We start from the raw sequence: 22,486 nt of genomic DNA, 5'->3' as shown, positions 1-22,486 counted from the left end.
GCTTACAAAGACAAGAATCAAGAATCTGTGTTGCAGAAACAAGATTCAACATCTTAAACAAAGGGAAGAACAGAAAGATACGAGGTACATGGAGATGAAGCGTTGAACAACTATTAACTAAGCTAATACCCAGAAACCAAACAACTCCAAAATATATAAAACAAAGGACGAAAAAAGATTATAGGAAGAAAAAATCAAATTAATGGAATATAATGATAATAAAAGGATGAAAAAAGGACCAAAAATAAAAAAGTGGGAGTGTGTAGGGTTATACAGTGTGTGTGTGTGTGTGTGTATTGTAAGTGTAAAGGTGAGTCAGATGTGGCATCCGCAGCAGAGGTAGAAGAAACAGAGAGTGGAGACAAGAACAAGAGCTTCGACGACGTACATGACTCTGAACACAACGTTGTCCATTATTCCCTTCTGTATGAAATCCAGCCTCTTCCACTTCATCGCCGACGAAGACAGCCGCCTCCACGGCCTCCACGTCAGCCTCCGCCACGTCAGCTCCTCCTCCTCCTCCTCCGCCACCTTGCCCGCCCTCCGTTTCTTCAGAGACACCCACTTCTTCATCGCTCCCATTCTCTCTCTCTCTCTCTATCTCTCGAAGTGCGGAGTTGGCTCTTCTTGCAGAACAGGGAAGCCTACGGGGATGTGATAATATACTGCGGAGGAGACGATGGCATTTTGGTGAATTGGTGGGGAGGATGAGGATACTTTGGTAAACTCGGAGGCAGGGAATGCGATGCTCTTTTAGCTTTTTGTTCCGGAAAAGTGGGGCGAATGAATTAAAAAAAATTAAACAAAAAGAGAGAGAGGGGTATTTTTGTAATATAGGCAATGTTGGAGGGTTGGTGGAAGAATTGGTCCACCTGTCTTCGCTTTTTTTTACAGTGAGATCCACTCAGGCAACGGTCCTTTGTTTTATATACCATAATATTACTTTAGAATTTACGCTTTTATATGCAAATATATATTAATATGAAGATTAGATTCTCAGTGAAATTACGTGTCTAATGAGAAAATGAAAGTTGTACATATATATTGGCGGATGCAATGTTGTATCAATGAAATTACGTGTCTAATGATATCTATATATATATATGAAAATAAAAATGTATGAATGTGAGTTTTTTTATTTTAAAAAAGATAAACACATCAAGGAATATTCGGGCAGTGGTGTTTAGGGATATTTATACATTTCATCCTCACAAGTGATGAACAATGCTAAGCATTACATCATTGGTACGTTATTTAATAACAATGCAATAATTTTAGATTATAGTAGTATATAACTAATCAATGTCTAAGATTTGGTGTTCCGTAAAACATATTATTTCCATAAAAAAAAATGAGTTTCTGAAACTAATAATAAGATAAAAATAAAAATTTGAACTTCTCTTTGTACTTGCCCTCACATCCCCACGTTAAATTGATGATATATATATATATATATATATCCATTTTTCATCTCATTTTCTCATTTACATGATAATAAAACAAACTGAGACAAAGAAAAAAGATTTAAGATTCTCTCGAGTCGAGTTATTTTATTTTCTATGTTCAATTTGTTGACCATGTGGTCCTTTATTGTCGCCTTTGCCCTATTTTGTATTTTTGTAAATATGGCCATTTATCGTCTTAGATCGGAAAATATAAGAAAGAAATAATAATAATAATAATTTTTCATAAACAATTTAAATCTGAGTTTCTTTTTTTCCTATTACTGACTTTTGTATAGATTACTTGATTTTAAATTTTATGTTCGAAAAACGAATTGTAACACAGTATTCAACTCTTAATGTTATATATATACATATGCTTATGAATAATATATCAACCAACATCATGAAAAAAAAAACAAAATTGATGAGTTAATAATAAAAGATGTTTTTACAAAAAAAAAAAAGATGTAAGACGAACCATATTATCCAACGGCTTATTTTCATAGAAGCAAAATATTAGACCGTTAGGATTTACCGTTGGATGCTGTTTCCATTTTCTTTACATTTGTTGCTAATATTTAAATGTGAATAAAATGTGCCAAAGAAATATCCATTTAATTTTTTATTTATAATATCAGAGCTATGGGTTATTTTTTCATTAATTGATGTGTTTATAATTGATATATATATATATATATATATATATATATTGATCGTGATCTTGTAAAAAAAAATCTCTATCACTACAGTCTGTACAAGTGGAAAGGACAGAAAAAAAAGAAAAAAAAGGCGGAATAGGCACGATTACAACAATTAAAATTATTTCGGACCGAAGAAAACAAATCTTATCACTGCAACGAACACATATGACCAATGATATGTTCGACGTGGGATTGGACCCTCCTCTAATTACGGATAACAGGTCAATTGAAAACGTTTCTCCTTATATATATATCTTCTTACATATATTATCCATATGAGATTTTTCTAACCCACCATATATATATATATATATATAATATAATATTAGAAATCGTGGACCGACAGTGAGTTTCTATTACATCGTGGGCGTTTTGTCTTGCACAGAAATATCTTTTTTTTTTTTGGTAAATGTTGCACAGAAATATCTTGTAAACAACTTGATAAGCTTTGAGGGAATAAAGAGATGTTGACTTACTGTAAAAAAAAACATTCAATAACGATTCGAGGGCGCATTGTTTTTAGTTTTTTTTTTTTTAAATAGGACAAGTTTTCGATCTGCTTGTAATGTTAATATGCAGTGAAAAACCTCGCGTCGTTCGGGGAATTGCACGCACTCAAGCAGGGCGGGAAGGCACGTAATAACGTCACGTTGTTCGGTAGTGGAAACCAAAAACTGCACGCAGTTTACATCCCTCACGACTGCTTTTTAGTTTTTATGTACATCCAATCCAACCCTGGATTCTTCATGATCTGAGTTAGATAATTAGGTCTATTTTCCCTCCAAAAGTTTTCATCTTTTTTCACGGATCGGTTGCTGTCTACTTGTCATTTGCTACGTCTGAAGAGAGTCAGTAAACAAAGTCAGTGTCTTTTTCATCGCGGACGCTTTCTGGAGGTAATCTTCGATTCCGAAACTCTATGGTCGTTTGAGATTAGGGTTTTCGAGGTTGCCAGTAAGTGGGTATTCATGAACTGGCTAAAAGGTTTGGCCTTTTATTCTGGAAATGGAACCCATGAACGATGGCGAAATTAGGTTAATGCTGTTATCCCACGATTTCGTACCATCCGCTTGGTTCGTTTTAGCGTTGGGTCTGCGTCTGCTTCTGCTTATAGGGGTTTGTGTCTTATATCAACTCTCATAGTTGTAATGACTTTTGAAGCTCAAGAGATTACTACTCATTGGTGAATTTAGGGTTTCTTTTTTGGGGAAAAGACGGAGGAAACCTATTGCTGGGATGTAGGATACTCATATGATGGGATAACGATCCTTTCATGTACTGGTTCTCCTAGCTAGCACTGCAGTATCTATGAATTGGCAGCAAATGCAATGACTTCACCACATCTTGGATCACTTTACCATTTCGTTGTGCTTTTGAGGTTGTCATGTCAACCGGTATAGTCTTGAGTGTGCAGTTTAATCTGTCTATTAGCTATGGAGCTTATGCCTGTTTTTTTGCTCTTTCGTTCCGTGTTTTCTTGATGCCAGTGGTTCCGAACGTCAAAAGAAAGAAGGATTCTGAATCCCAGGTTGATAGGGAAATGCAGCAAGACAGGAACAAAAGCCATGGCTTGGGGAAGTCCAATACATGGGTTAACTCAAATTTGGCAAAGACAATGGCAGCATTGGATGAGTTTAAATGTGGATTCCCATCGGATGGGTTATCAACTGTTACAAACAAATGGTGGGGTAGCAGCACCACAGGAAAAGATGCTTCCAAAGATCAGGTAGAGGCCTCAGAAGGTACACATCAGCTTGATACTAACGAAGATGCAAAGATTGTGGACAATGACATGAAACAAGAAGATGGAAATGTCAATGAAGAAGGTGCTTCTGAAAGACCAGAACCTTTGGTGGCTGTTAGGAAGAGAATAGCCGAAGAAGGAAGAGAAGCCGTTAAACTGGGCCTGCACCGAGGATTTGGTTCGAAAAAGCTGAAAAGGAGAGATCAAGCTCTACTCTCTCAGATATTTTCGTCTTCATTGCCAAAAGATCAGGGGACTGGCTCTTCTTGAATTTCCTTTTCTGTCTGAGAATAGGAATCCATTGTTCTAGTATAAAGCTTGTGAATGAACATCTATTCAAATCTAATTGTTTTCCAGAGAATTTAACATGCTTCATCTCTGATTCTTTATACATTTTGGAAACATGCTTCTAGCACGCAGAGTTGTAGATTGTATCACATTGGTGGACAATCTGTTTCCATGCTTCAGAGAACACAGAAAAGTAACACAAGAGACTCTGTAAAACTGTGAGTTAGCTTAATGGTAGTCTGGTCATAATGATAGCACAGTCACTGGGATCTGTTTTGCATCTGTCTGGAAGGGTTAATGAGAATACAACAGAACAGTTCCAAAATTTCCAGTCCAAGGATAAGTATCTTTCAATTCAAACACTTGGGAACAAAAGATACAGAGCAGTAAAGGCAGTTCAAAAATCTTCAGTGGCACATTAAAGTAGCACGGAAAGGCGTTGTTCTTACGAGCTGAACTCAGAAATCATGATCATCCTTGGTATGCCATCAAGGTTCCAAGTCCCGTCATGCTCTATGACTTGAGAAACAACACCTCTACCATGACAAATGTCTGCAATGCAAGGATAAAAGGAACAAAGCAAAAGAAAAACAGAAAGAGTTATCATCAAGAGCAGGCCTCAGAATGCTTTTGAACATTCTGAACGCAGCCTAATATACATTCTGCATTACTGAAGAATCAATTCAAATAAATCACCTTCACAAGAACCAGTTGTTAGTAGCAGTTAAACAGGAAGAATGGGTTTGGCGGTCTAGCAAACTAGAAGTGTTTTTGAAAACCCTTTCTACATCAAGCTCATGGAACTTCCAGAGAGGATAAATCACTCTGCCTCAGACCAAAATGGACTAGGCAAGGCAATGGTGCAGCCATATTTGCTTTTTCAAATCCTAGGAAACATCAGGTATCAATCTTCAAAAGTATTAACACAAGCAAGATACTACTTTCGGTATGGTGAAAGAAAAATATCGAGGCAGCAAGCATGCTATCTTCAGTTTTCCACCATGATTTTCATTCCTCATAGCCCCAAGCAGTCAACCATAACACCATTTTGGCTTCCACAGAAGTAGCCATAGAGCCATTTTGTAGCAGCATGGAAATCATAGTATAATGGTTTTTATACAGCTAATCACGTACACATTTCTTGGGTAATTATGCACATTTCCAGACAAGCAATCACAAGACTTGAAAAAAACAGGTGAGAAGTTGAACAGGGAGTGATACATTAAGAACGAGAGAGAGTGTTGACTGATCGTATTGAAAACTAGAACAATAATGTAAACAAGTTGTGAGATGGTGACAAATGGTGCAAAGGGTGAAACTCAGTAAACTAAATCCGCATAAGAGATCATTAAGCTCCTTTACCTCTTGAAGACTTCTGAGATGTAGCGTGACCCATTGTACAGCATGAACCACAACAAGACCATCACCAAAGCATCTGACAAAGAGTTCAGGAAAGACAAGAATATGTTGTGCAGGCAGACCGAGAGGACCCGTAATCACGTTTCCGAATATCGAAATCAAAAGATTTCCTAAACGAATTCTGCATCAAGGTACTACCCTTTCTTCATCACAAACAAAAACCTTCCTCTCTGTACTGATAGTTTCAAACTCCTAAACACATAAAAGAAAATATTGAACCTTTCTACATACGCATTAGAATCCGTCTTGTTCGAAATTCATCATATCAAGCTAACAGAAACATCCTTAATTCAGGAGAAGGTAGACACAAGCTCGATGAGACGACAAGACAAACCGTATAGAAGCATTGTATCATAAAAGACCACAGAACTTTCAAGGGCATCGAAAACCTATCGACGAGTGATAAAATACTGAACCTTTTTTCATGCATAAAACAAAAATCAAACAGATCGGATCTCTCTGGAGATAAAACAAAGAAGCGAACGAGAGAAAGGATACTGAAAAGGTAACGTTCCCACCAATCAAGCATGTAGAGCCCGAAAGTGACATTGTAAAGGTAGATTTTGCGTTGAACCCAGTTCATTTCTGATCGAATTCTGCCACAGGAAGCGAAGAAAAAGACAATCAAACGCTTCATAAGCCCGGATTCGATGGTCGGAAAAAACACCCAATCCAAAAGATTGCAAATTTACCTGGAAATTCCGACAGAGTTTGACGAGAGAGAGAGAGAGAGAGAGAGAGAGATTCAATGACAGGGAGGTACAGAAAATCTTCGATCTACGAAATCCGGACGTCGATTCGAAGCATGGACGAGAAAAATCAAAAAATCGAACGCAGACGTCAAAATTGAGATACGTTGGATTCTCCGGTCAAAGTTGGGTATCTGTAAACCCGGGACGAGGAGCAACGAGGAGCGTATGCAATATGAATTATTTTTTTGTAATCTGTAATTTTTTATTACTTGATAACCAAACATGAATTATTTTTAAAATTGACATTTTTACATGCTAATATATAGTGAACATATAGTTTTTTTTATATATATTTAAAAGTATCTATAATAGAATAATATTTGATATATTTTCTATGCAGAGAACTTATCTGCCAATATTAAAATAATAAAAAATGCTAGTAATTTTTGTTGGAACAAAAGTTTAATGCATCTCTTTGGTCAAAAAATGAGGTATTGGATGCAAAACAGTGATAAAAGTTTTGGTACAAAAAAATTTTCAAATAAATCCGTCATTGTTAGAATCCAAAATCCAAAAAAAAAGCTAACATTCAAAATTTTAAAATATTACTTTTCCTAAAAATTTACAAAACAATTTTAATAAAAAAATCAATAAAAAACCCAAAAGTATTTTTTTGAATTTCCAAATATTATAAAATCCAAAAACCAAAAACCAAAAACTAAAACCAAAAACCTAAAATACTTATCTTTTAGAAAATGTTGTGAGCATAAAAGAACATAAGGGTTAATTCTGATATAATCTGAAGCTTTGGGGAGTGATTTCGAAACGATAAAAATATTGTGATCCTTTTTGTGAAAAACTTTTGATGCCAAAATACGCACAAAAAAAGGAGATGATAACGAAGATCGGAGGCGGTGCTATGGTAGTTTTCCGGCATCCTCCGCCGACGGCGAGCCTCAGGTGCTTCGCCGCATCCTCGAACTCCAACCTCCTCCGTTCTGAGCTCGATTGCCTCCACGTCGAGGCGGAGTCAACCCGTTCCAAAGGTCACTATTCGCTATCTTCGTCTTCGGTGCTTCGTATTCTCAAGTAGACGTATAGCTATTTTAGGGCATTCAGAAGAAGACAAGTGTAGGAGATTTTTTGGTTTTTGTGAGTTTCGGTCCAAATCTGTGGATTCCATCGGCAATGTTTGATCATGGGGATTTCGAAAAATGATGCCTTTTTGAGTTCTTGTCCATTTTTATCCCGTGGAGATTTTCTTAACCATTTCTGAAGCTCTATTTCGAGTTTTTTTTTGGCTCTGTGGCAAAGATCTTAAGCTATCGTGGACCTTTAGGATATAAAACGTCAGATTCAGAAATGTATAAAACGTCAGATTCTGAAATGCGTTAACTTTCTGATTGTTAACTCCTTGGCTTGAACTTGAAGAAGAAATTGTTGTGTTTTATTCAGCAAACAGTGCAAGGTTAAGACTTCTGCGACTGTCTGAGGCTGCGGAGAATCTACGGAGACAAGCTGCTGTAAACATTCAGACGGGGAAAGAGAATGATGCCAGAGAGTTGCTTGTTCAAAAGAAGAAGGTTATGCAAGCCTTGGAGAAGGCCAAAGCTCGTATCGAAGTTCTGGATAAGCTTACATCAAAGCTTCATGAGGTAGAAAATGAGATCAACTGACTTTGATATTAAGTATTAGTGGTCAAATATATTTGTATCATTCTCATGGTAGTGTCTGCGTGTATAGATATAATGATCTTAACGTTTCTAACCATGTCTGAACTTGGCACCAGGGCCCAGTATCAGCATTCAGAGTATCATGCTATGTTTTCCATCATTCGCAAAAGCTTCAATGTTTTTCAGAATTCCTAGGATGTTTCTTTATAGTGGGTAATGTGCAAGTGTGTGCCCAAGGTGAAGCCAGAAATCTGGCTTCATGCTTTTAGTTGTAGCTATTTGCTTCTCTATGGTAGTTACTGTCTGAAAGACCTCGTTTAATTGCTTCTTCTCTCTTTTACTTGTTCTTTCTTAATGTTTATGTTACATCTGTTTGCACCCAAAAATGTGATGCAGATAACTTGTTTCCATTTCCAGAAAAAAAAAAGTTCCTAGTAGCACTTTGTTTTCACCCTGGTTCAGATTCCTTCGCATGTCTATACAAAAACTTATTGGTATGAGCCTAGAACTCACTAAGTACTAATAACCAGATTCATTTCGTGGTTTTTACCTGGCTGACCTTCAACTTTTCACCATCCAAGAAATGTTACTTTGTACTTCATCATGTCAAAAGAAGCATTATACGGTTTCAGGCAATTTCTATCAAGGAATCACAGCTGGTTGGGAGTATATCTGTGGATCTTGAAGTGGATAGAGACGATACTCCAGGCGTAGTTCACATTGTATCTCCAAAGCCTGAATATGTTCAAGACGAGAATGCAGGAGACGACAGCAAATCAGAGTTCAATCTGGATATTGGAAAACGAATTCAAGACGAGAATGTCGGATCTCATGAACCAGAAGATGTTTCGAGTAGTAGTATCTTCACGGAAGTATCCTCCTATGAGACCTTCTTGAAAAATTTAGACCAACAGCTAGAGAAAATCGAAGATGAACTGGTTACTATTCTAAATGTCTCATCCTTAGTGCTCAATCGTGAAGAAAAGCCCAAGAACCTAAAGGTCCAGCAGATGACCGAAATTCTTGATGGTATTCACAGTGTCAGAGAAAGGTAAGCATCAGAATAACTAACAGGCAAACCTTTTTCTGTCATTTCAAAACACCGTTTGGTTTTTAGTCACTGCAGGAATGTTACTTTGTTGTTACTGTCACATCACTAACTACATTAAGTTTGTGCATTTTAGAATTGCGGATATCATTTGTGCAGAGGCGAAGACCAACTAGTGTTCCAAGCCTTTATATTCAATTTGCTACATTCCAGGCGCCAGTTCTAATCTTCTTGGTAAAAGTTGAACCTTGACCAAGCCAGTTTCGTGGTGGTTTCGCTGGGCTTATGACCAAGGTTATTCTAAATGTTTATTAACCGTTTTCTTCATGGTATTTATACGTGAAAGTGAGTTAGGTGGCCTAATTGTTGGTATATCATATATAAGCTACAGCACAATGGACAGAATAAACCGAAAAAAGTTTGTGTGTACATGAAGGGTTAGTATTTTTTTTATCTTTGTGTGCAGAATGAGCATAGTGATTCCACGCATAGTGTACATATCATTGGTTGATATCCTTAATAAATGGGCATTTGTGTCCTCTGCTACTTATTTGTTTGGTATTTCCATAAAGTGAACAGATTCTGGGCTTTATTAACATTCCTATGTGGCTTTCCTGATATAGGTTACTCTTTATCCGGTTCATGCTTCCGTATGAGTCATCTGTTATTTTATCTACTTATGTTGTTCCAGATAGAATCCAACTCAATAGTGCATGCTTATGATCCATGATCTTTTTTTTTTGTTACTTGTGTCAATCTCTTTATCTTAACCTCTTGTTGTGCTCCAGTGGCAGATATCATTTGTGCTGAGTTAATGATCTTGGAATGAATATGTCTTCTCCACATTTCTTCATTGTCCAAACATCAGAAAGGTAATGAAAGTAATGCTTCTCTTGTTCCCCTAAGCTACTGAAGATGTTGCTATTAGTATTTTCAAGGAACTTGTGGTCTATGACTTGTGTGACTCCTACACCATGAATAAAGGAAAGTTTTTTTTAGTCTCGTCGTTTTCAGTTAATGAGTGATAAACTAGACCGAGTCTTGAACTTACATTCACGGGTGGTGCAAAGTCAAGACTGCAAAAAAGATTTCTGAAACTTAGAAATCCCTAATATGCATAAACCAGAAGAAGATCAGGAATGGGAGTTCCTATAATTAAGCAGCATCATCATCTCTTGCTATCCGGACCCATTTTCTGATACTGATTGCCGAAAACTCTAGCTCCACGCATGTTTACCCTGACCTCAGATGACCGGGAAATCTTCTGACTTTCCTCTCCGGCCTGCACCAAAGACACGAGAAGTGAACTCGGTTCAAAATCCATGAGATTGGCTACAAGGAACAAAGGCAAAGTTTCTCTGTTACATTGCTGAGTAGCAAATCACGAGGTTGGAGCATGTGAATCACATCTCCCATCTTCGGTCTCTGTTCTACGTCGGGATCTACACAACGTAAGGCGATCAGTATAAGACGTTTGAGCTCCTTCACCGGTGGAAATTCTGGCAACCTAGGATCCAGGACATTCACTATGGTATGATTTGTCACCATCTCTTTTATCCAATCCACCAAATAAACCTGCCAAGCATGTTTATACTAGAAATCAGTATTGTGACTGACTAACGAGTGTGAATACTGATTTGATTACCTGTGTGCTTACGTTTGGTAGATCTTGATCTACTGGAACTCTTCCGGAGACAATCTCCATAATCAGAACCCCGAAAGAATGGACATCGTTCTTCAGTTCCCGAGCATCAGGTGAACTCCTCAAGGGCGCAGCTGTTGAGAATGTCGGAACATTGCTGGTGAATCCGACCCCGAGCATCTTCGGGTTCCACTGATAATCAAGAAGGATCTTGCTCGGTTTCATGTCTCGGTGAGTGATTCTCGGCTCGATATCCTCGTGAAAATATGCCAGTCTGAAAACAGAACCGTGTTAGAGAGCAACGAAAGCAAATCGTTTTATATATGTATATGCTCGAGATCGAATTCAAACCCTTTTGCTACTCCTTGAATGATATTCATCCGTTTCCTCCATGACAGAGGTTGAACTCTTCCTCTTGATCCGTAAAGCCATTGTTGTAGATCACCTTTCTCGACGTATTCATACACAAGAACCCTAAATTCAAATCGAAACATGGATAAATATCGCTGTATCTATGCAATGATAGTTACAGAGAGGAAAGGCTAATATGAATACCTCTCAGCCCCTTCATTACAGCATCCGAGTAGTCTCGCGACATTCTTGTGTCTAACGTTAGCTATCATCTCGGCTCTTGCCATGAACTCTTCAGCTTCGGACCTGACAAAAAATTTATATTATTAAGTGAAAACTAACGATGTTATCAAATGTGAAATCATGTAACCATAAACATAATGTCTTCTTGGTGGGTTTTCTGAAAAAAGATTGAAACTTTCTTATGGAGCGAAGTGAAAGATGAGACCTTTGAGCATTGGAGGAAAGCCTCTTGACGGATACGGCCATTGCACCCATGAAAATTCCACGATACACAAACCCAGAATCTCCCTTAGCGATCAGATTCTCGTCTGAAAATCCATCTGTCATGCTCTGAATCTCCATGAAAGTGAACACGTTGAAGCTCCCAAAGCCTCCGGTTGAGAACGAGTGAGAACGGGTCGAGGAGAATCGTCCGGGAACCAGGTTCTGAGTCGAGGAGAACGAGTCGTGGAGAACACCTCCGCCACGGCAGTTCGGTTTCACGTCTCTGTCCGGAGAAACGCTCTGTTTCAAGGGAAGACAGAACTTGGGTTTCGTTATCCTGAAGGGTTCTTGCCAGCGGCGGTGGCGGAGGAGGCAGAGGGAGAGAACCACGACCACAGCCGCGAGGAGGGAGGCGGCGGCTCCAGCGGCGATGATCAGAACCCATAACTCGACGCCGAAGAAAGATGTGTGCTTTGAGAGCAATGATGATGACGATGACGACGACGACGACGATGATAAATGATGATGCGATGCGATGTCCTTCATCATAACAAGCGCGAATCTCTCGAGTTCTGATGATGGTGGACCCGTGAAAGTGTAGAACAGTAAAAGGTTGTTCCAGTTCATCCTCATGTTATTACAAATATCTCACCATTCTCATTCATTCATGGATCAGTTCCTGTGCCATGGGGTTTTTATCGAGAAAATCTGTTGCGTAGTTTGAAAAATCTCTCTACTTTGAGCCAAAAATTAATCCAAGAATGTAGCATAAGAAGTTATGAACATGTTTGACTGTGCCCAAACAGCTCCTCCCTTGAACTTCTCTAAATCTTCTAAAGATTCTGCAAGATATTGGGCTTGTATTTTAACATGAACAAGAAAATCTATACGTATATATATACGCATATATATACAAACTATATACAAAAAAAACTTGTGTACATCATAACTGACTAACCCCGGGAGTTGCGGAAAAATATGTTCTAAGGGGCTTAGAGTCAAACTGATGATGTACTAATAACATAACAAGAGCTTTTGAGGATGTCTCAGTGGAAAAAAATATAGGAATGAATCAAACAAACATAGAGATAAATGTCATGAACTTTTGAAGAAAAAAAGAAGAAGAATGGCTAGAAAGTAAAAACCCTAATGAATGATGATGACGATGAAGATGATGATGATGTACTAGAAGAGAAGAATGCAGTTTTATTTGACAATGCCTTCATTTCCGGCAAGCGCCAAGTACTTGTCCTTCCTGGTGAGATTGGTGCACTCAAATCCCAAGACTTGTGCTAGCTCTCTCTGTATAAAGTTTGCAACTTCAAAGCTTGATCTTCCTCCACCCCCACAAGTCATCTCCTTTGGCAATTTCCCAAGAACTTGTAGGCAGTAATGGGGCTTAGGGTTCATGAGGAAGAAGATCGGATCCAACCATTTCAGCCCACTTGCAGTTGTCCCGTAGAACATGCTCACTTCTGTGTTCACGGCCACAGGGACAATATCCTCTGTCAGCTCAGCAAACAGTGGGCTGAATCTCAGTAGATAAGGCTCTCTGCAGGTTGTCCCCTCCGGACAAACCACTAAATCTCCCCGGCTCAACAGTTTCAGCATCATTTCCCGGTCTTTCTCCCTGTCTCTCCTCAGCCTCACTGTCTTGATGGGGGCTATGACCTCGGAGAACTTGCTTAGGCTGTAAGTAACAGCCGTCAATGGCTTGGCAAGCGACACGCTGAGGAAAACCGGGTCTAGCAGCGTTCTGTGGTTGCAAACATACAAGACACCGTTCTGCTTGTTCCGGTCGGAACCGCTGTTCCGAGTCTTGAATGTTGTCTTGACGCCCGAGAGACCAGCCATCGCAAGGCCTACCCTGTAAGGAAGAACGATGCCGGTCAAGAGCCTGAAGATGGCGAGGAAGATGCCGATGGGGAGCCACATGAACATGGAGAGCGTTGATAACGGTGTCGGCAGGAAAGCAAGTCTTCCATCGTGGAAGATCAAAGGCTTTGGGTATCTTTCTCTCGGTACTGAACTGTTCTTGGCCTGATCTTCTTCTTCACTCCACAGATAAGCTTCCTGTTACAAATCAAGGAAAAAAAGGACCACATTTTCAGCATATTGATCGATCGATAGATCCAAGGAATTGACAAAACTTGGGGCCATATACTGATTTATGGGTCAGCCACTGTAATTAAGACCATGGCCACAGGGATTCTGGTGTGGTAATTATGATGAGTTTGGTCAGATTCTTTAAACCCATCTGAGAAAAAAGTGTCCATGCGGTTATGTGGGGACTTAAATTATGGCAACACGTAATACACACATGCCCAGCTTTGGGTATAATGCTTTTGGCTTTGATTAGTGTGATTAATCACTCAATTCCCAAAATCAACACTTTCTTCAATGGATTTTGAGAGCATTAGGGCTTGAAATCATATGAAAACGTTAGTTTAATTAATTACCTTGCAAATGGAGATGAAGAGCTGATCCTGAAGGCTTGAAGAGTTTCCAATCCCAAGTTCTGGCTTCTTCTTGTCGGCGGAGAAGAACTCCATGGCTGCTTTCTGCTTCACAACGAAACCAGACCCTGAAGCTAACCCTGTGTAGAATTTCCTCCCCATGATTTCCGTTTCTTGCATTTTGGTCCCTATCACGTCCTCTGCGTTCAGATATTCTTTGAGAAAACCTTCGACCAAGACTCCGGGCAAACTTGTGAACACAACTCTGGACCCGGTTTCGACCCAGATGTCATAAACAGCGAGATTCAGGTTCTCGAGGAAAAACTTGGGCAAGACAGATCTTGCGACGTTGTCCATGTCCTTGACTCTGAGCCCGACAAAGGTTATGAACGACAGAACCCTGAGTTTCAGGTCATCGTCCAAAAACCAGAGAAAAGAACAAGAAAGCAACAAGAGAAACGCCCTGATTATGCTGCCGCCTTCGAACGCAACGAGCATGAAGTAAGGGAAGAAAGAGTGGAAGTATCTGCTCGAGGATGGTCTTAAAAGGACACCATCGATGTCGCAGATCAAGGTTTTGTCAGATACCCCGTTTCGAGTTTCGAATTTCGTGATGCTCGGGAAGAGATTCGGAGGGTTTTGGAAGTGATTTTGCTGGTGGGTTTGGTGAAAAGGTGAAGACTTTGAGAAAGTGAGAAGATTCCTCAGCTTTCTTGCGGCTTTGTAACAAGAATTGCCCAGAAGATGGTACAGAACCCACTCAGCAATCTTCACCAGAACCATTGGAAACACCATGGCTATGGTTTCAGAGCTCAGAGAGAGAGAGAGAGAGAGAGAGAGAGAGAGTTCTTGTGATGGAGGAGACGCCGAGGTTACAGGGTGGGGTGTGTGTGTGTGTGCGCGTATATATAGTGAAGAGCGAAGGTGATGTGTGTGAAGTTTGACCTTTTTTTAAAAAAGAAAAAGGTGTTTGGTTAAGACACACACCTCTCGCATTAACTGCCCGCCACAACGTTCTGGTTCCTTCCCCCTTTTTTTTTTTTGTGTTCATCTGTCCGTATATACAAAGTTTGTAATTGAGACAAAAAAAATACAAAGTTTGTAACTAGACGATAATAAATATATATATCTATATACATAAAGTTTGTAATTGTGACAAAATATATGTATATATATTATACCAAGAACGTATGCATTGTAGTCAATTAGCCCCCCCCCCCCCAAAAAAAAAAAAAAATAAAAGAAGAAGAAGTGCCGTTAGGTCTCAATATTTATGGTTTACATTTCATTTGTTACCTATATAATTTGAATAATTTGAAATAGAAACACTTGGAATGTGGTTATAATTAGAAGAGAAGTTTTAAATTAATATTGTTAGAAATAGAAATCGTAAACAATTCCAAAAAAAAATCTTTAAATGGTTATCTTTCGATATTTGTCATTTAATAGTTAATAATAAAATTATAGAAGGTATAATTAGTTAATTACGATCATATCTTGTAAAATGCACACATATATAAAACGCTCCAAACCATTTATCAATATTTAGCTTAATATTGCAACGCTGTTTTTTTAGTGAAATTCGAATAAAGATATGAATAAATATAGAATGTATAGATAATTTTTTAACCGAGATAACACAACAACTATATAATTTTATTATATCGTTAAATTTCTGGCAGTAACAATTTCTTTTTCAATTTTATGTTATATGGGATATAGGTTTTTTTTTATATTCAAATCAATATTTAAAATTTTAAATTGCGCCATTTTTCTTTTAGGACTTAAAGGATTAGGTTATGTGTTTGGCACCGACCTCGATCTCTTTGCATGTCCTGCTTCTCTCTTTTTTTTTTTTTTTGTTGGTGAAATTGGCAACAAATTTTGAAAATTTTAGTCTTGGTTTTTAAGTTGTTTCACACATGACATGAACATCTAAAATTTCAACTCTCGATCGACCAACATAATTTTTATTTTTTTATGATTAATTAATTGTAGTTTTTTTTGTATGAAATGATTAATTGTAGTTGAACCGATGGTCCATAAAATTCCATTATATGCATGTGAAATACATAATAATAATACGATCAATTTTACATAAAATGCGAGTTAATTAGCTACATATATACCCTAAACCTGTAATTAGTCATGTGGATTATATAAGTTCGATTTTTTTTTTTAAAAAAAATCCCTTTCCTTTGCATTAAAACTTGTGCAACATGTTGTCACGCTTTATATTCAAGTCATTGGTACATTTAAGGTTTTTACGTCGGTTTAATGCATGTCGTTAACCAATATGATACGTGCATGCATTATATATATTATACAAAGGGCAAGCTAATAAAAAATTATTAAATATCTTACTAAAGTCATAATTCCCTCCAATAAATTGATGTGTTTCTCGGTCTGCATTGAATCAAAATCAACAAAACGTTTGATTATGCTATATATTCGTGTCTAATTTATAGATATTTAATTAAGATATGTTAACCAAAGCTAGAAGGAGATTACGATGATATATATTCCATTCGATTAGTACAAATGTTGTTGGCAGTTGAGAGAAATGAGTGTAAACCCGAATCGATTACAAATGATGTATAGATTAATTAATTATAGTAATGTTGTTGGTGACTACCCAAGTCAAACTTAATTACAAATTCAATAGAAATACAGGACATAATAATAGAGTCGTGTTGATTTAATTAGCTGTCACTTTTAAAATTATAATTATTAAAATATAGAATATATATAAGATATAGATCACGATATGAACATCCTGAACGTTTAAACCCTAAGTCACCGAACCACCACCATTAATTATCCGATTAATCTCATTACAAAATCTTACATTTTCTCCATAAAGTGTACTCAATTCAACTTCATATTTTAATAATTAATATCGAGCGCATATAAAATGGTAGAAGAAGATGCGAATATAGTTCTATAAATTTATAATTAATAAAAAAAAATATAGGAAGATCCCAACTTGTGAAGAGATCATTTACGTCTGTTGCCCTAACATTACAAGTCACAGCCGGACAGCAGTCTCCTCTCCTTTTGTCTGAATATCATTTTTTTTTTGTTATATATAAACATTATTTTGGGTACGTAAACTATAAATTTTTGGGAAAAAAAAAGTCAACGTCCTAAAGGGAGTGTGAGAAATTAAATGTTCAATCAGCATAGAGAAGTGTGAAGAGGAGTGTGCCATGGAGTGGACTTGTCTGAAACAAACAGCCTGTGAGGTTGCAACACTGCCTCCTTTGACTTTCTTTCCTTTATTTTTTTTTTATAAATTAGGGTTATGGTCATCTTAATTTTCCAATATAATTACAATATCCATAAAACCATCCCTCATAATATTCAACTAATTATATTCACAAATAATTATTTATGATCCATAACTCAATCGATGAAATGGAGACGCAAAGCGTTTATTCCGTCCCAAATTCAAGTTTTAAGTTGGGGATCACATAGTTTGTTCCTAATTTTGAGATTAATTTGGGTTTTCAGTCCAAAATACCCGATTATAAAAAATATATATATATCTGAAAAATTATTAGAATCCCTTCAGATGTCGGGTTTTAGAAGAAAAAAAAGGATGGGATTAAGATTCAAGATTATCTCGAACTCGATTAATACATAGTTGGAAACGTTATGAGTATATCCCTATATATGTATACATATATATATATATATATATAGCCACAGCATTATGAACTCCAGAATTATATTACAAGTTGGACAAGTTTGGGTGATATATTATATTTTTCTTTCTGTCTATAATAAAACAGAGCCAATACGGTGGATTTTCATATGGCCGGCACATGGATTACATTCATTCTTGGTCTCGATATAGCATGCTATATTATTTCCAATTCCTGTTTTATATATCCATATCGAGTAAATATTCTTTATTAATTTTATTATTTATAGCACGACCGGTGCATGCGGGGATCAGTCCTAATAGTCTATTACCACGTATAGAGTCAATATTGCATGCATTATCATGAATTAATTGCACCGGGAATTGATCGGTGGTACAAAAACGATGCATCTTATCAACAATATTATTTATGATCATATATTGATCATTCTACTTTTAATTTGATATATATACACACACATACACACATATATATATATATATATATCAAACATGGGTGGTGTTTTATTTGCATGCATGCATGCATGCATGATTATCTTTCTTGCTGTCACGCTTCCCACACACATGACGCGGGTCATCTAAATTTAGTCCAAACAAAAATTAATTTGCTTATTCTTCGTGTGCATGGAAACCTTATAATTCTATAATCACTTAATTTTAACATAAAATAACTAAACGAAATACATCCATAGACGACGACCTTATATCTTTCATATATCATGAAATGTGGAATAATTAATTAATGGTCCTATAGACTAACATTGATTGGAAATAGAATACAATAACACGAAGTGGATGGGCACATTTTTAAAGTATTTATTTTGATATCCATTAATCCAAAAAAAAAAAAACACCCATCACACAAAAAAGAAGGGAAATGCAATGATGATGGCAGTGGGGGGTAGGTGAAGAATGGGAAAATGCATTGTTGACCTAAAAAAATTATATTATGGGACAAAAGGATCTATTTATGGAAATAAAAAATGATGCATGTAGTCCTCTCCTCGTTTGAACCTCGACCTTACCATTATCGTATTATCATGCCCTTTTTGCTTTTGTTACTCAAAATGCATACATTCAATTTCTTCCACATGCATCTATTACATCAACCCAATTATACATATATATATACACACATATATGTCCATACATCACGCATGTTTTGAATATATATACAAATCATCTCAACTACATATACTACGATTCAATATTGGGTGACTCAACTGGTAAGTAATAAGATAAAACTGTTTTTCAACCCACGTTCATGTCTCCATTTGAAAAGATATATTATATGGATTTCTCTGATCTTTTAAAAAATGTAATTGGACCGAAGGCTTAATGATCTTGCGGATGAAAGAAAACCATATATAATATGCATTCGAGGTTCCACCAAACGTCCAAAGGGATTAAAACCCAAAAAAAATTATACTTAAAAAACCAATAAAATTTGAATCGTATAGAGCCAACGAAGTTGATATATATATATATATATTAATTATTGTTTCATTTATCGTATCAAAATTTACAAAATGATACATTATGTATTAGTAAGAAATATAGCGATATCTAAACTTCATACATACTAGAAACTCCCTATCTGAACATTGATCTCTAATAATAATAACAGAAAATAGCAATGGGTTAAGTTGATAAACTCATTTCTCCATTTTTTTTTCTTGTAAAATAAATGCATTAATAAAATTATGAATATTTGGACATTTCTTCGTCGTAATCCACGATCTTCTTAAATTCAACCCAAATAGAAATGGGCCTTTACATTTCTGGCCCAGTCTTTTACAACTTTAAGCCCACCTTTTGTTCCATTTGTTATTGCCACCTTTCGGCAGAGAAAATAATCTCAACCGTCCATCTTGCTGAATCTCATCTCAACCGTCCGTTCGTAGCAGGATCATGTTGATCAGAGACAGTGGTTCTTGAAAAATCTCCGCCCCAAACCCTAATCGAATCAAAAAAAGGTGTGTTCCTTTTTCACAAAAAATCGATCCTTTTTCTTCACCATCTTCGTGGAAAACATTAGGGTTTTATTCTCTCTCTTCCCCTGGACTTTGCCATTCTGCTTCTGCCGGAGATGGCGGAGGAGAGGAACATGAACGGCGAAGAGACGGAGAGTTTCTTCGACCCTGATCAGCAGGACGATGGTGCGAAGACGGCGGATCTGACCGGTAGAATCGGAGAGCTCGAGAGCGAGAATCAGGAACTGGTGCGAGAGAATGGCGAGATGAATCAGAGGATCGAGAAGCTAACGACGGAGGTCGAAGAAATGAGAGTCGCCGAATCGAAGTCGAGGCGTAAGATGGGGGAGATGGAGCGGGAGATAGACAAGGCGGATGAGGAGAGGAAGGTTCTGGAGGCCATATCTGCGAGAGCTGCGGAGCTGGAGACGGAGATTGCTAGGATGCAGCATGATCTGGTCACTGCTACGAGCGAAGGGGATGAAGCCTCAGCGGAGGCGAAGAAGCTTGCGGCAGAGATTTCGCAAAAAGGGGTTCGAATCGAGGAGTTGGAGAAAGAGGTTGCTGGTTTAAGGACTGTGAAGGAAGAAAACGAGAAGAGGATGAAGGAACTGGAGTCGAAGCTTGGGGCTTTGGAGGTGAGGGAGTTGGAGGAGAGGAACAAGAAATTCCGAGCAGAGGAAGAGATGGTGGAGAAGATTGATCTGAAGGAGAAGGAGATTGATGGGCTGAAAAAGATGGTGGAGGGTTTGGAATCTGATGTTGCAGAGGGCAAAACAGAGCTGCAGAAGTGGAAAACAGAGAAGATGGGTGTGGAGGAGATGTTGAGAGAATCAGAGAAGAAGGTTGCAGCAATGGAGATGAAGATGGTGGAGTTGCAGAAACAGCTCAGTGAAACCGAGGATATGATTGGTGGGTTGAAGAATATGGTGGAGACGCCGAGTAATGGGACTGTGGCCGACGTTAGCGGAACGAAGTCATGGTCTCCGGCGGTGGCTGTTGGCTCCAGTGGGGCTGTGGCCGCGGCGGCGGCGGTTGCAGTGGCTGTGACGGCGGTTGTTGTTGGATACAGTATGCATTCGAAGCGAGTTTGATTTGAGGTAGCCTTTTTGTCGGTTTCTTGTCGGAAACATGTGTTTCCACTATTTCCTACAATAACTTATTCTTGTTCGTCAAGAGAAACTTGTAGAAGTAACTTCAAGTTCACTGTTTTTTGTTTATTTCTTGATACACAAGTTCTTGGTAACAATCAATGGATTGAAAAAAACAAGAGAAGTGAATCAAAACACAGAGGAATCAAAGACTAATATGTAATGACAACAACACACATGACAGCAATAACAAGATCACACACCACACGGAAACAGAAGGTATAATACGTAACCAGAAACAAGGTTCTTGAACTTGGGAGAGAGAGAGAGAGTTTCAGAGCTAGGACTCTGTATTTCTCTCTCTCTCTCTTGTTCTTCACCTGGGATTCTTAGTTGTATTGTCATGAATCTTCTGTGATGGAAACATGATTCATCTAGCAGATGTTTTGAGAAGATCAAGGACTCCACAACAGTTCTTCCACCATGGCGTCGACTCCACTGCCCTCTGACCTCCTGACTCTAACAATGGCTGCTAACAAAAACCCATTCTTTCTTGTCATTTGCACGTGAATTCATCCATTAACAAGTCTATTGCTAATGTTTCAAGATCTGTACTTAGAGAATTCAGGTCTGTACCTGATTATCGGTGGAGATGGGAAGATCACGAGACACTGCAGAGTCAGCGCTACTGGATACTCCAGCGGCAGCATGCTTCATGGTATCGACAAGTTGGGAAGAAACCTCTCCCTTCTTCTCCTCGAGACTTTGCAGCAGAGATTTGGCTCCTTCGATCCCTCTTGACGTCGCCCCGTCCACTGCCTCCTTAACCTGCAAGCATCTCATTCCTCGAACGTAAGCTCTAATGTTCTAATCAGACTTTGTCCATTTTTTTTTACCAAATTTCATTGCATTCCTCTCTGTATCTCCATCTTTGAAGCTTCAACTCTAAAGGGCATTTCAGAAATCGGGATATAGATCTTAATATCGCGGTGAAACCTATCCTTTTTTCTTCTCTGATTCATGTTTATGCTCGTTGTTGTCGGGATAAGGATGCTGTTTGAGAGGTTAGGATGAATTCAGGATGCTATAATAAAAGGATTTAGATGCATCCATACATACCTGTGGAACAACAGCATCTGAGAGCTTCTGAGGGGCAGACAAGGCCTCGGACTTGACCGTTTCGACAGAGGCCTGGACCGTAGAGATGGCTTCGGTCTTGGCCGTTTCAACGGTGTCTTTGGCCTGGTTGACGGCCGAGGAAGCCTTGTCCAAGAGAGCATCCATTTCTGTTTCTCTCTCTGGTCGAGGCAGAGGATAAAGAAGAAGAAGGAGAGCTATATAAAGAAGGAGAAGATGATGATGATGACGAGACAGAATTTGGAATAAGAGAACGAGAAATGAGCTGTCAAGGGAAAAACAAAGGCTGTTTCAACGGACAGCACTCGTGGATTCTCTAAAACGTGAGTCCCTTTATTTCAATTCAAGGCCAACATAAACACTTTCAAGAATTAGAATAACAGTTTAAGATTATGTTAATATATTTAAAAAAATAATAATAATATCAATATATGATAGTGAATATTAACAAGTCAAGTGAAGCAATGACAGCAAGGATGGAACCGAGAAAAGAATATACTTACCTATATTTGCCCAAATCAAACTTTTGAAGATCTTCTGCATTGAAAAGGTCCCATCAATATTATTATAATTAACTTTTACACATTATTTAATTAATAACCATACTTTTTAATGTGGAAATGGAATTATTGCGTTGCATTATCGATCAGGACTCAGGAGTTTGAACTTGTCACATTTTCAAGACATTTTTTTTTGGGGGGGGGGGGAGACG

The 22,486-nt window shown here is 38.0% G+C and overlaps 8 protein-coding genes across 17 annotated transcripts; 3 read left to right on the top strand and 5 right to left on the bottom strand.

The window, feature by feature from the left end:
- Positions 1-30: 30 nt before the first annotated feature.
- On the bottom strand, positions 31-851 carry LOC104800829. The gene has a single exon (XM_010523776.1). It carries the CDS (start codon positions 580-582, stop codon positions 316-318), a length of 267 nt encoding a protein of 88 aa, XP_010522078.1. The 5' UTR covers positions 583-851; the 3' UTR covers positions 31-315.
- Positions 852-2,812: 1,961 nt separating this feature from the next.
- Positions 2,813-4,265, top strand: LOC104800828. Of its 3 annotated transcripts, none has more exons than XM_010523774.2 (2): positions 2,813-3,042; positions 3,634-4,265. In XM_010523774.2, exon 2 carries the CDS (start codon positions 3,687-3,689, stop codon positions 4,158-4,160), a length of 474 nt encoding a protein of 157 aa, XP_010522076.1. In that variant the 5' UTR covers positions 2,813-3,042; positions 3,634-3,686; the 3' UTR covers positions 4,161-4,265. The 3 variants fall into 3 exon arrangements, with proteins under 3 accessions (XP_010522076.1, XP_010522077.1, XP_019056476.1); XM_010523775.2 differs by lacking the exon at positions 2,813-3,042 and adding an exon at positions 3,055-3,262; XM_019200931.1 differs by lacking the exon at positions 2,813-3,042 and adding an exon at positions 3,269-3,524.
- A 148-nt stretch (positions 4,266-4,413) lies between these two features.
- Positions 4,414-6,513, bottom strand: LOC104800827. Its single transcript, XM_010523773.1, has 4 exons — positions 6,290-6,513; positions 6,096-6,193; positions 5,541-5,613; positions 4,414-4,730 (listed from the first exon to the last, which is right to left on the bottom strand). The coding sequence occupies exons 2-4, from the start codon at positions 6,178-6,180 to the stop codon at positions 4,715-4,717; spliced, it is 174 nt and encodes a 57-aa protein (XP_010522075.1). The 5' UTR covers positions 6,181-6,193; positions 6,290-6,513; the 3' UTR covers positions 4,414-4,714.
- A 575-nt stretch (positions 6,514-7,088) lies between these two features.
- On the top strand, positions 7,089-10,349 carry LOC104800825. 7 transcript variants are annotated; one of them, XR_769812.1, is made up of 6 exons: positions 7,090-7,335; positions 7,745-7,944; positions 8,595-9,013; positions 9,170-9,304; positions 9,799-9,882; positions 10,259-10,349. XR_769812.1 is itself a non-coding variant. In XM_010523769.1 (4 exons), the coding sequence occupies exons 1-4, from the start codon at positions 7,155-7,157 to the stop codon at positions 9,234-9,236; spliced, it is 867 nt and encodes a 288-aa protein (XP_010522071.1). In that variant the 5' UTR covers positions 7,089-7,154; the 3' UTR covers positions 9,237-10,008. The 7 variants fall into 7 exon arrangements, 2 of the variants coding, with proteins under 2 accessions (XP_010522071.1, XP_010522072.1); XR_769811.1 differs by having other exon boundaries at positions 10,232-10,323; XR_769810.1 differs by lacking the exon at positions 10,259-10,349 and having other exon boundaries at positions 7,089-7,335; positions 9,805-10,008.
- Positions 10,319-12,121, bottom strand: LOC104800826 (putative receptor-like protein kinase At2g30940). The gene is made up of 5 exons (XM_010523771.2): positions 11,452-12,121; positions 11,208-11,309; positions 11,004-11,126; positions 10,656-10,926; positions 10,319-10,585 (listed from the first exon to the last, which is right to left on the bottom strand). Exons 1-5 carry the CDS (start codon positions 12,081-12,083, stop codon positions 10,343-10,345), a joined length of 1,371 nt encoding a protein of 456 aa, XP_010522073.1. The 5' UTR covers positions 12,084-12,121; the 3' UTR covers positions 10,319-10,342.
- Positions 12,122-12,300: 179 nt separating this feature from the next.
- LOC104800824 (glycerol-3-phosphate acyltransferase 1) lies at positions 12,301-14,771 on the bottom strand. Its single transcript, XM_010523768.1, has 2 exons — positions 13,910-14,771; positions 12,301-13,523 (listed from the first exon to the last, which is right to left on the bottom strand). Exons 1-2 carry the CDS (start codon positions 14,699-14,701, stop codon positions 12,657-12,659), a joined length of 1,659 nt encoding a protein of 552 aa, XP_010522070.1. The 5' UTR covers positions 14,702-14,771; the 3' UTR covers positions 12,301-12,656.
- A 4,749-nt stretch (positions 14,772-19,520) lies between these two features.
- LOC104800823 (peroxisomal and mitochondrial division factor 2) lies at positions 19,521-20,766 on the top strand. The gene has a single exon (XM_010523767.2). It carries the CDS (start codon positions 19,663-19,665, stop codon positions 20,638-20,640), a length of 978 nt encoding a protein of 325 aa, XP_010522069.1. The 5' UTR covers positions 19,521-19,662; the 3' UTR covers positions 20,641-20,766.
- A 37-nt stretch (positions 20,767-20,803) lies between these two features.
- Positions 20,804-22,074, bottom strand: LOC104800822. Of its 2 annotated transcripts, none has more exons than XM_010523764.2 (3): positions 21,757-22,074; positions 21,274-21,465; positions 20,804-21,169 (listed from the first exon to the last, which is right to left on the bottom strand). In XM_010523764.2, the coding sequence occupies exons 1-3, from the start codon at positions 21,919-21,921 to the stop codon at positions 21,068-21,070; spliced, it is 459 nt and encodes a 152-aa protein (XP_010522066.1). In that variant the 5' UTR covers positions 21,922-22,074; the 3' UTR covers positions 20,804-21,067. The 2 variants fall into 2 exon arrangements, with proteins under 2 accessions (XP_010522066.1, XP_010522068.1); XM_010523766.2 differs by having other exon boundaries at positions 20,804-21,166; positions 21,757-22,060.
- Positions 22,075-22,486: the final 412 nt, after the last annotated feature.

The sequence above is a fragment of the Tarenaya hassleriana genome, unplaced genomic scaffold (genome assembly GCF_000463585.1).
Source record: "Tarenaya hassleriana unplaced genomic scaffold, ASM46358v1 Cleome7, whole genome shotgun sequence".
Taxonomy (NCBI): Eukaryota; Viridiplantae; Streptophyta; class Magnoliopsida; order Brassicales; family Cleomaceae; genus Tarenaya; species Tarenaya hassleriana.
The sequence above is the reverse complement of the archived record's forward strand: the minus strand, read 5'-3'. Positions and strand labels throughout refer to the sequence as shown.

Excerpts from the sequence above, each read along its gene's own strand:
- LOC104800824 (XM_010523768.1), bottom strand. The coding sequence starts at position 14,701 with ATGGTGTTTCCAATGGTTCTGGTGAAGATTGCTGAGTGGGTTCTGTAC. Across the intron at positions 13,524-13,909 it reads TCTTCATCTCCATTTGCAAG|GAAGCTTATCTGTGGAGTGA; the intron begins GTAATTAATTAA and ends GATTTGTAACAG.
- LOC104800823 (XM_010523767.2), top strand. The coding sequence starts at position 19,663 with ATGGCGGAGGAGAGGAACATGAACGGCGAAGAGACGGAGAGTTTCTTC.
- LOC104800827 (XM_010523773.1), bottom strand. The coding sequence starts at position 6,180 with ATGAACTGGGTTCAACGCAAAATCTACCTTTACAATGTCACTTTCGGG. Across the intron at positions 5,614-6,095 it reads GTGGGAACGTTACCTTTTCA|ATGCTTTGGTGATGGTCTTG; the intron begins GTATCCTTTCTC and ends ACTCTTTGTCAG.
- LOC104800825 (XM_010523769.1), top strand. The coding sequence starts at position 7,155 with ATGCCAAAATACGCACAAAAAAAGGAGATGATAACGAAGATCGGAGGC. Across the intron at positions 7,336-7,744 it reads GGAGTCAACCCGTTCCAAAG|CAAACAGTGCAAGGTTAAGA; the intron begins GTCACTATTCGC and ends TGTTTTATTCAG. Across the intron at positions 9,014-9,169 it reads ATTCACAGTGTCAGAGAAAG|AGGCGAAGACCAACTAGTGT; the intron begins GTAAGCATCAGA and ends TCATTTGTGCAG.
- LOC104800828 (XM_010523774.2), top strand. The coding sequence starts at position 3,687 with ATGCAGCAAGACAGGAACAAAAGCCATGGCTTGGGGAAGTCCAATACA.
- LOC104800822 (XM_010523764.2), bottom strand. The coding sequence starts at position 21,921 with ATGGATGCTCTCTTGGACAAGGCTTCCTCGGCCGTCAACCAGGCCAAA. Across the intron at positions 21,466-21,756 it reads CAGATGCTGTTGTTCCACAG|GTTAAGGAGGCAGTGGACGG; the intron begins GTATGTATGGAT and ends AGATGCTTGCAG. Across the intron at positions 21,170-21,273 it reads CCATCTCCACCGATAATCAG|CAGCCATTGTTAGAGTCAGG; the intron begins GTACAGACCTGA and ends GGTTTTTGTTAG.
- LOC104800826 (XM_010523771.2), bottom strand. The coding sequence starts at position 12,083 with ATGAGGATGAACTGGAACAACCTTTTACTGTTCTACACTTTCACGGGT. Across the intron at positions 10,927-11,003 it reads ATTCAAGGAGTAGCAAAAGG|ACTGGCATATTTTCACGAGG; the intron begins GTTTGAATTCGA and ends TTCTGTTTTCAG. Across the intron at positions 10,586-10,655 it reads TACCAAACGTAAGCACACAG|GTTTATTTGGTGGATTGGAT; the intron begins GTAATCAAATCA and ends CATGCTTGGCAG.
- LOC104800829 (XM_010523776.1), bottom strand. The coding sequence starts at position 582 with ATGGGAGCGATGAAGAAGTGGGTGTCTCTGAAGAAACGGAGGGCGGGC.